Source organism: Schistocerca nitens, chromosome 1 (assembly GCF_023898315.1).
Source record: "Schistocerca nitens isolate TAMUIC-IGC-003100 chromosome 1, iqSchNite1.1, whole genome shotgun sequence".
NCBI classification, from domain to species: domain Eukaryota; kingdom Metazoa; phylum Arthropoda; class Insecta; order Orthoptera; family Acrididae; genus Schistocerca; species Schistocerca nitens.
In genome coordinates, this window is record NC_064614.1 from 607971956 (window position 1) to 607983957 (window position 12002).

The 12002-nt window shown below is 37.8% G+C and overlaps 1 protein-coding gene across 1 annotated transcript in view; it reads right to left on the reverse strand.

Annotated features, from left to right (window-relative positions):
• The window catches only part of LOC126256894 (uncharacterized), a 758813-nt gene that overhangs the window by 49495 nt on the left and 697316 nt on the right, over positions 1–12002 (reverse strand). The window contains exon 12 of the mRNA XM_049955519.1: positions 8439–8504. Coding sequence (XP_049811476.1) covers positions 8439–8504 — 66 coding nt within the window. The remainder of the gene's footprint in view (positions 1–8438; positions 8505–12002) is intronic.

Here is a 12002-nt window from a genome sequence, read left to right on the forward strand (position 1 = left end):
ATCAGTAAAGTGAATTTTCTTGTCTCTCTGCCACACACTATTCCTGATTTTTTTGGGAGTCAGTTTGATTTGGGAATTGCTGATACAAAATCATCAGGAGAATTATAACTTGCAAATCATTAGATCTGAAAGGCACTATCAGGGAACAAAATATAAAATTAATAAAAAATAAGTACAAGCCAGTTTGATTCTTTTTGGGATATACTAGTATGCTACAAGTGCCTGATAATAAATAATTCCTGTATTCCAATGCTTGCCAAGAATAGTCTTTATGTCAGATATGCATTGGTTTATGGATGTCATAAACCCATATTCAACGCACCTTTTACGGTCAGGTAGGCACTCTCACAGTCAAAACCTTCTGTTGGCAGTTGTGCTATTTGGGATATAATATTGAATTTTTCCCTTGAAGACCTATTCTGCCAACACCTGCTCTGCATTCCTGTGTTGACAGCATGCTTACTAACCCCTGAGTTCATTAAAAATGTAGACAGTACTTTTAGGAAAGTCTTTTGACAGGCTTTCTTTCTTTTAAGATAAATTGGAACAGTTCTTTTACATTGAATGAATGTGTTGGTAGGTCACTGGATAATTCTCCATACATGTTTATCTTGTTAACTGAAAGCAATCAACTAATATTTCTCAGGAGAGCAATTTAGCAGGTGCATTCACTTTTTCTATATGCTCTAAAACATCTTACTGAACTACCTGTAGTCAAGATGTGAACAATCTACCAAAATGAGGAATGCCGAACACTCATATGTGACTGATTGATACATTGCCCATAGAAACATACAACAGCAGAGAGATGTTATTAACTTGTCAGAGCCTTTATAGACAGAAAATATTCTGCTCATATAGTCTGGAAAAATATTTGCACTACTAATCCCTCCCTGTCACAATACCAACTCATAGCCACTGTGAATCAGTACCCTCCTCCGATTATTAATATCACTAGGCCCTTGAAATGCTCAACCACAGCCTTCAACTTGTTTCTGAATATATCTTGTGTAAAATGGGGAATGGCTTATCCAGAATTCTATCCTTATCACCCAAAGCAGTATTCCTTCACTCAGACAACCTATACAATACGTTTATCCCTATCACAATCCAGCTATCAACCTTGCTCTGCACAAGTCATTCATTAGTGCACAACCCAGGTGCAAAACCTCCCAAATGCAAGACCTGACCTACATAACCACCCACCACAGTTCAGTGACAGTCATTTCATATCCTGTTTCTTCCAATTTCCTGTCTAATCTAAATATATGGTAATTATCTAAAATTTCTAGATTCTTCTTTTTTCAATTTTTTTTTGTTTATATTAGATTCACATTTGGTTAAAATGTGAATTGTGGTTTATTCATTGATGTACATTTGCAATCCATGTAGTTTGAGAATGGGAAATATGTCAAAAACTTACTTTGCACTGTAGGAATTGGCATGGGTTTCAAAAAAGACGGTTGTGTGAAACCCAGCTCACGCTATTCGTCCACGAGACTCAGAGGGCCACAGACACAAGTTCCCAGGTAGATGCCATGTTTCTTGACTTCCACAAGGCATTTGATACAGTTCCCCACAGTCACTTAATGAACAAATTAAGAGCATTTGGACTATCAGATCAATTGTGTGATTGTATTGAAGAGCTCCTAGATAACAGAATGCAGCATGTCATTCTCAATGGTGAGAAGTCTTCTGAAGTAAGAGTGATTTCAGGTGTGCCACAGGGGAGTGTCATAGGACTGTTGCTATTCACATTATACATAAATGACCTTGTGGATAACATCAGAAGTTCACCGAGGCTTTTTGTGGATGATGCTGTAGTATATCGAGAGGTTGTAACAATGGAAAATTGTACTGAAATGCAGGAGGATGTACAATGAATTGACGCATGGTGCACAGAATGGCAATTGAGTGTCAATGTAGACAAGTGTAATGTGCTGCGAATACATAGAAAGAAAGATCCTTTATCATTTAGCTACAATATTGCAGGTCAGCACCTGGAAGCAGTTAATTCCATAAATTATCTGGAGTAGGCATTAGGAGTGATTTAAAATGGAATGACCATATAAAATTAATCATCGGTAAAGTGGATGTCAGACTGAGAGTCATTGGAGGAATCCTAAGGAGATGCAATCCGAAAACAAAGGAAGTAGGTTACAGTACACTTGTTCACCCACTGCTTGAATAATGCTCACTGGTGTGGGATCCACACCAGATAGGGTTGATAGAAGAGATAGAGAAGATCCAACGGAGAGCAGTGTGCTTCGTTACGGGATCATTTAGTAATCACAAAAGCATTATGGAGATGATAGATAAACTCCAGTGGAAGACTCTGCAAGAGAGACACTCCGTAGCTCAGTACGGGCTTTTCTTGAAGTTTCGAGAACATACCTTCACCAAGAAGTCAAGCAGTATATTGCTCCCTCCTTTGTATATCTTGCGAAGAGATCATGAGGATAAAATCAGAGAGATTGGAGACCACACAGACGCATACCGACAATCTTTCTTTCCATGAACAATATAAGACTGGAATAGAAGGGAGAACCGATAGAGGTTCTCTAAGTACCCTCTGCCACACACCGTCAGATGGCTTGTGGAGTATGAATGTAGATGTAGATGTAGACAATAATTTTTAGATCAATAAGAATATAACACTAAAATGATGTCCTTCATAGAAATATGACGGATATGCATCAAGTTGCATCCAGCTCAATTACCAGTTTATCTTGCCTATATTCATCTGCTGAGTATCGCATATTAAAGATACAAACCATCCTGTTTCTACTTAGATCCATACTCATCACAGCGGATGCCATCTCCCTATACATCAATGTTCCACATTCCAATGGCCCAGCTGCCATCAAGCACTACCTCACAATGTCCTTCCAACTCCAAACCCACTACCCCATTTCTCACACATCTAACCAGTTATATCCTCATACACAACTACTTCTCCTGTGAGGGAAAGATATGTAAACAAATCTGTGGCTCAGCCATGAACACTTGCATGGCACCTTCCTATGCCAAACTGCTTATGGGTCACCTGGAAGAAAACTTCCTAGGATCCCAAAACCCCAAACCCCTTGCTGGTTCATGTTAATTCCACTTCATGATCTAGTCCCAGGGCTAAGACACTGCACACTCATTCCTCCAAAGGCTCAATGCCTTTTTCCCCATTTGCTTCACCTGGTCTCCTCAGCCAATTTGTCACCTTCCTGGATACTGACCTTCATCTCTGTGATTGCCCCATCCATAGTTCCAAATCTGCTTATATCAAGCCCACCAGCCACCAACAGTACCTGCAATTTGACAGCTGTCATCACCTTCACACCAAAAATTCACTCCCATACATCCTGGTTGTTCACAGCTCATGGTTTCGCGGTAGCATTCTCGCTTCCCAAGCACGGGATCCCAGGTTCAATTCCTGGTGGGGTCAGGGATTTTCCCTGCCTCAAGATGACTGGGTGTTGTTGTGTCATCTTCATTATCATCATTCATCCCGATTACAGTCGTAGGAAAGAAACGGCTAACCACCTCCACTAGGCCCTTGCCTAGTACGGCGGTGCGTGTCTTCTGCATCATTCCCCTATGCTTTGTCAAGGAGTATGGGACTTCATCATCATCATATCCTGGTTATTTGTAGACAGCATATCTGCAGTGACCAAAATTTCCTTGTCCACTATTCTGAAGGTGTCACAAGGGCCTTCATGGACAGGCGATATCCCCCAAAACTAGTCTGCAAACAGATATTCCTCACCACATTATCACACATCCCTAATTCTCCCACCATTCCCAAGAACTGGCTGCAAAGGAGCACCCCCCCCCCCCCTCCAGCCCCCAATCGCCCAATATAATCCCAGACTGGAGCAAATGAATCACGACTTTCGCAAGGGCTTCAACTGCCTATTATCTCAATCAGAAAGTAGGGACAACCTACTCACAATCCTTCTCCAGTCCTTTTAAAGTGGTATTCCTCCACCAAAACTAACTACAGAACATCCTGATCCATTGCTATGCTATTCCACTCTCACTAACAATCCTTTACCATCATGATCATGCCCCAACAAAAATCCAAGAGCATAAACTGCGCAATTCACCTGCCCAGCATGTTCCAATCTTATCCTACCCAATCAGATGCAGAGTCACCTGTGAAAGCAGCAATGTAAGTTATTTAGGAATGATATAAATAGGAAGTGCAGGGAAGGCAAGGCAAAATGGATGTAGGAAAAATGTGAAGATATTGAAAAAGAAATGGTCATCAGAAAGACAGATGCAATGTATAGGAAAGCTGAAACAAACTTTGGTGAAATAAAAAGCAAGAGTATCAATATCAAGAATGCAATGGCAATTCCATTGTTAAATGCAGAGAAGGGAGTAGATAAGTGGAAAGAGTATAAGGCCTTAATGAGAATGAGGATTTGACTGATGGTATGGTAGAGATGGGAACTGATATGGAAGACATGGGCAATCCAGTATTATAGTCAAAGATCAACAGAGCTCTGGAAGATTTGTGATCAATAAGACAGGGCAGATAGACAACATTCCTTTAAAATTTCTAAAATCATCAGGAGAACTGGCAACAAAATTACTATAAAATTATAAACCTATCAACAAACTTTCAGGAAAATATCATGCACACAATCCTGAAGACAGCAAGGGCTGGTAAGTATAAGAACTATTGTACAGTCAGTGTAATGTCTCATGTATCCAAGTTATTGACAACAGTAATATACAGAAGAATGGACAAGAAAATCCAGGAGCTGCTAAATGTTTCTCACTTTGGTTTTAAGAAAGATAAAGTCACCAGAGAGTCAGTTCTGCTGCTATGCTTGATAATTAAGAAAAATCAAGACACATTCATTGGATTTGTTAACCTAGAAAAAGTGTTCAACAATGTAAAAGGGTGCAAGATGTTTAAAAGTGTGAGAAAAATAGGAATAAGCAATATGGAAAGACAGGTAATATACAAATGTACAAGGAACAAGAGGGAATAATAAGAATGGAAGACAAAGAATGAAGTACTCAGACTTCTCAATTTGTACATCAAACAAGCAATGACAGAAGTAAAAGACAGGTTTAAGAGTTGGTGAAAGGATATCAATGATATCACTGATGATATTGCTATCCTCAGTGAAAAAGAATAGGAACTGCAGACTTGCTGAATGGAATGAGCAGTCTAATGAGCACACATTGTGGATTGAGAGTAAATCAAAGCAAGACAAAAGTTATGTGGAGTCATATAAATGAGACTAGGTGATAATTAACATCAAAATTGGATACCACAGAGTAGACAGAGTAAAGGAATTATGTTACCTTGGAAGCAAAATAACACATGATGGATGAAGAACATAAAAACAGAGTAGTACAGGCAAATAGGGCACTCCTGGCCAAAAAGAGTCTACTAGAATCGAAGGTAGGCCTCAGTTTGAGGAAGAAATTTTTGAGAAAATACATTTTGAGCACAGAATTGTATAGTAGTGAATCATAGACTAAGGGAACTCCAGAACAGAAGAGAATTGCTGTTTGAGATGTTGTGCTACAGAAGGATGCTGAAAATTAGGAACTGATAAGAATTGAGGAAGTCCTCCATAGGATCTCCAAAGAAAGGAACATAAACTGCTGACAAGATGACAGAACAGGATAACAGGACACGTTCAGACATCAGGGAATAATTTCCACAGCACTTGGAGGAGATTTAGATGGCAAAATTTGTAAGGAAAGACAAAGATTGTACTACAGCTAGCAAATAATTGAGTAGTAGGGTGCAAGTACTACTCTGGGGTGAAGAGTTTTGCACAGGAGAGGGAAAAAATGTGCTTCATTGGAATGAGATCAGATGACCTTGGGGAGGAAGGGGTGTGGGGGCTGGGGCAGAGGGGCACTACACTCATGTTCAGTGAGTGTTTTTCAGAGAGTTCTTACACAATTTCAGACTGATGGAGTGATTCATTGACTTGTTGGTGGTACAAATCGCAAGTAGCTTCCAGAATTGTTTACTGGTAAGAGACAATGGCTGACATATGAGCCGACCTCATTTCATCCCACTTAAAAATTCCCAGCACAGGAATACCTCCACTACCTGCCTGAATAGTATGCTGTTGTCAAGGTGGGTGCATCATAACATGTGGATTATGATGTACTTGTTCCCACAACCCACCAGACCAGGTGACTTTTTCCCATGTTTCATATATTCAGTGGTGGTGTTATCACTTCAGTGCTAACCTCTGTGCCTTGTGACAGGTGGGAAGCAGAGTCACATATGTGGAGTGGTGGCATCTGTACCTCATATTAAGGATCTTCTTCCAGATGGTTCAGCTATTCATTGGTTGTTACTAAGAGATGAACTCATGACAGATTTACTGGACTGTGGCCTCTTCTCTTACAATCTGTTACAGTGAAAGGCAAATACTGTCATTGTCACTTTATTACCCACAGCTGCTGTCTTTGGTGGCAGCAGTTTTTGCTAAATTGAAAAGCCCAGTGCTTGCACAAAACAGCACACAACTCTCACAGAGTGAACTATTTGCAACTTTTTAATAAACTCCCACAGTCAGAATTCAGTACACCTGCCAATCATTTTAAAAGTAAGTTGTATAACAGGTTAATAAACAACCCACTCTACAATTTAAGAGAATTCTTGAATACGATTAGTGTAAAAATGAAATTTAAGATTACAATTACAATTTGGTGCAACCAGTAAAGATAGGGTAAATGATTTATGCATGTAATGTGAACATTAATCAATATAGTAGTTGCTACTGTATCATATCATTAATGTAAAGTCTATTCCACAACACATGGTCAACTGCTAATAAAGAATCTGAACCTATGGAATGTTCATTCATCAAACATCAACAACCAGTCTGCTATCAAAAGCACTGATACCAAACTTCCTGTTGATCCTGCACTTATCTATCACTCTGATGACATGTGCAACATCTGATGACAATCCATTTGTATGAGTTACCCAACAATTCCATCCATCACAATGCTGGGCATGCTCACTCTCCAACAAAGCTACTGCCTCAAATTAAATGGCTAGTAGTTGACAGCAGGCAGTTGCTGCCTACGAGTAAGTGTAAATGACTTTTTGCTGTAGTTTGTCTACTGGTAAATTATCTCATAATAAACAATAAATAACTTCATGTTCCAAAACCATAAAAACTATCTCAGGGGTCACACAAACAAGAGTACATATTCTTTGAAAAGCACAGAGATATGCTGGTCTTTATCACACGACTGAGGAATATGATGATTCTCTCCTCAAAAATTAAAGTGATGAAGCTCATGCTATTATCTCTCTATCACTCATGAGGTCTTACTCTGTGGATCAGCCATTAAAAAACCAAAATCATTACCATTTTTTTGCTAGCAAATGAGAGAATTAGTGACATGTTATGTTTACAGTGTACTTCATCAGTCACTGAAAAAGGCAAGGGCCCTTTATAATTACTCTTATCCCTGTTCCCTTTCATTCTTCTAATGAATATTGTTCAACTGCAACACTTTAACATCTTATCTTTTCTTCAGAGCAAAATTTCCACTCTGCAGTGATGCATATGATGTGGTATGTATTACACTTAGCAAGCAGGTTTCATTCTGAAACCAACTCCTAAGCTGTGACTAACAGTTTGTTACAAGAGACTGGTGAACACCTAAGTAGACAGGCACATGATAAATTTTTAAACAGTGTGGCAGATGTTGTCTGCTTACATTTTGTCCCTATTTCATTCCATATTCTCTGTCTCTGAACAACTGGCAGTGCTGGTGCATGTTCATACTGCCACAACCACAGCTTCTGACTCTCACTCATAAAGTTAATATACTGTATATGCGACCCAATCATTCTCATTTTTAGTCTAATATGTGTCGAGCTTCTTTTACATTATCAATATCAAGCATCAAAAAGGCAAAATTGCCATCACCAACACAAATATCAACATTAAATGTACAACAGAATCCTAAATTGCACACAACAAATAGAACTGGTACAATAATAATATCGGCTGGCATGTTATGTGGTACATTTTCTCTTGTTGAGTTTGCATCTCCCCACAGAGAGTTGGGGGAGGTCAGTCATAAACACACACACACACACACACACACACACACACACACAAACACACACACACACACACACATGCACCAGACAGACTGTGAAATTCAGAGACTGTGCTACAAAGGTCAACAATGAACTGTCTGTCTATAAGATGAATGGTTGACTTTACTTATACGATCAGTTATTTAAAAGCAAGTATATTTTCACTATCCAATACAAAGCAGATTTATGTTAAGTAAACTTCAGGTTACTTTATAAAATATCTTACATAATTACAAATAATTGCTTTCATCGCACTTGTCACGATACTTTCCACACTGCTACCTTTACATGGAGGTCTGGAAAAAATATTTGACAGTAAATATTGACTATGTACCTGTAGCTGGCTGTACACTGGCTGGCCTCTGTGGAGGTCCTCGAGATGGGGCTGGAGCAGGAGGAACTGTAGACAGATACGTTGCATATGCATCACCTATCTAGAAAGTAGTATAACATTTACATGCAGTCCAAGGCAGTTACTGAATTGTTGGAATAAGTAAGTGAAAACTGTCCTTTTGGAGTCTTTTAGTTTCCTGTAGTATTTACTGTAGTATGAATGAGCATTATTTGCTGAAAAATGCTAACTTTGTAAACTTAATTTTGTTCTTACATAAAATTTAACACTGTAATTCCACAGTGCACACAACAGAAGATACTGCAGATACAGAACACAGTGGAAACTGCATAACAGCAAATTACTGACAGAAAACTCATGGAAAAATATTATTAAAAAGTAGATTCTATATATTGTGCTGATGATAAATAAATGATACTCTATGTTAAGCTGATGGTGCCCATTACTGACTCAAAATCAGAATTATACACAGCCAAAGATAATAACGACAGCTTTATTTTCATAAGTGAAGCTCAGATGAAGTGGCCTAATCAGATGAATGAGAGAATATAATGTTGTAACATATAGCACAACACGTACAATGTAGAATGTCTAAAGTGAAACCTGGTGCTGAACATATTTTACAATTTTGAATTCTTTTCTCTCTTTTTTATTTGCATCTGCATACATCTGTTAAGTATTCAAGTTTAGTTTTACCTTCAGGCGCAAACTCCATTTTACACTCAAACTTCTGTGATAAATGGTTATATTTCCTGTCATGAACAATGATAATAAATTTTGACTATTATCAGCCAGAACTTTCACACACCTTAAACTTGACTGTCCCTAGTATACTTAGTATAAACAAAATTTCAAACCTATGATCAGATACTTTTCTCAAAAACTTAATCTCAAAAACTTCATCTGATTAATAAAAAGATACTTTTTGGAAGCAGAGGCAACTTAAAAGTTCTGCTGTCCCTCTTAGCACTCATACAAAAAGATGCAAAATCATGGTCTAAAATGTTAATCCAGATATTTGGTACTAGGTCTCATGAGACAGAACACTCATTGACAGAATACTCATTGCCTTCTCAAGAAAACGTGAAAACTAAGAAAGTACACAAAACATGGTTATGCAGCATAGGTTAGTACAGTTGCAGCTAATGATGCACATTGCCATGCATAATCCAAAACTAATGAAACAAAATAATTTTTATTGCAACTTTAAATCAGAAAATTAGCACTAACACATGCAAATTCTGCAGTTATATCTTCCTAAGGTGGCATATTTTGTTAGTAGTTAACAGAAAATAAAGTAAAGATTTTCTCTGAGTAAAGCCCTAGCATTGCTATAAATTCCTTGCATTTTATGACAATTACAGTACATCTAAATATGTGGTGTTTTCATGTTTTGTAAACTGTTACTTCATCAGATAGATCACAGTGTTAAGTGTTTTGTTTGTTTAAGAGAATATTAACAATATAATGAGAAGCTCCAACATTACTTTAGTTCCTAAAAATTAAGGAAAAACAAAACTGGTTTTGACTTTACAGAAATACAAGCATCCAAAAGCAAAAGCATTTGCAAGTTTTCACAGAGACTTAATTGATATGGTGAAAAGGGATGCATGGAGAGGATACATATCATCTTGAGGCATACTTTCAAATGAGATCCCTACACCCATTATACAAAGTTTCAACTTGTACATTGTTGAGGCCTGAGTCATAACTATAGTTTTCTTCCAAAACATTATCACTTCTTCAACTCAAGACAGTAAAAGTCTGTGTAACTCCTAGGTTCTGGCTGGTTGGTTGATTTGGGGGAGGGGACCAAACAGCAAGGTCATTGATCCCTAGGTTTTGTTGCTGGGTAAATGCTATACATTTTTTCTTTTTTTCTTTTTTCTTTTTTTTTTAATATAGCTCAGTAATTGGTTGAGAACAGTCTGTATTCAAACAATAAATTATTATGTAATTGTTCGTAGAATTTTTTATCCATTTGAAAATATGTTTCCTGGAAAACTGATTGCCTTGTGGATGGAATCATGTGAAGTGTGGCTATAAAATAATAGGACTGATTCTTTCACAGAAGTACAAATGTGCCAAAGATGAATGACCAATAGCTGTGAGGCCTTCTCAGTTGAATGTAGTGTCTTTGGTGTCTGTAAATAAATCAGTGTGGCCGGGGCCGTCTTATTATTTTGTTTTGTCAGAAAAATGATAAGTTAATAATAGAGCAACAAATTCTCATGAAGTTTCACATGAAATTTGGAAAAACTGCCACTAAAACCTATTGTTTGCTAAAAGAAGTGTATGGCAAAGACTGTTTATCCTGTATGCAGGTTTTTGAGTGGGTCAAGCATTTCTAATGTGGCCAAGAAGACGCTGAAGGAGACTCACACCCAGGACACCCTTCAACAACAGAAACAGATGCAAATATCTCAAAAGTAGGTAATCTGATCAAGCTGACCATCAGCTGAGTATTTGATTGATTGCTAAAACAGTAGGAATTGACAAAGAATGCATAAGGAAAATTTTACATAGCCAATTTACCATGAGAAAATTGTCAAGATTGGACAAAAAGGAGCTAATGAAAATGTTTGTACTGACACTTTGATTACCACTGAAAATGATCCTAATTTCTTGGAAAGAGAGATAACGTGTGGCAAGCTTGGTTTTTCACTTATGATCAATAAAATAAGTGTCAATACATGCACTAGAGGGGCCTGGCTTCACTGAGAGCAAAGAAAGACTGAAAGAGCAAATCTAAATTCAATATTCAAGGTATTGTGTAACTACACCGAGTTCCTGAAGGTCAAGCTATTAATCAACATTACTATTTTGAGGTTCTTGCTCAACTCCATGAGAAAATAAGGAAAAAAGGACTTTAATTATGGAAGAACAAGTCATGGACTCTTACCAAGACAACACACTTGCTCATACTGCATTGTATAGTTAGAGGTTTCTAGCAGAGTACAGCATCCCAGTATTAGACAGCCCATCTCTTTCACCTGACCTAGCACCATGTGACTTTTATCTATTCCCAAAGGTTACATCTGCCCTAAATGGAATAACATTTCAGTCCACTGAAGCAGGGAAAGAAAAACTGGCATGTGCCATCAAGTAGCTCACAGAGGAAGACTTCCAGTACTGTTTCAATCAATGGAAAATTTGCATGGTACATTGTAGGGATAAAGGAGGGGAGTATATTGACGGTGACAATAAATAAATAAATAAATATGTATGTGTTTGAAATAAAGTGTTTTACAGCAGTAGTCCTGTTATTTTATAGCCATGCCCCATAAGAAGTGCATACAACACTTTCATGACATTAAATTTTATTTGAACTCAGAATCACCCAATTCTGTATCAAAAGCTGAAAAAGTGACAGGACAAAACATGTACTCTGTTTTGTTGCTGTATGTGAACTGGAGCGGTTAACATTTTTATGTAATGAAAGGAGAAAAGGAAACTAGGGTTTCATGTCCTAACACCTGATAGGTTATATGCTTCAATTAGGAAAGGATGAGAGCAGAAGGCAGGAGTGGAAAATTAAACCTGCTA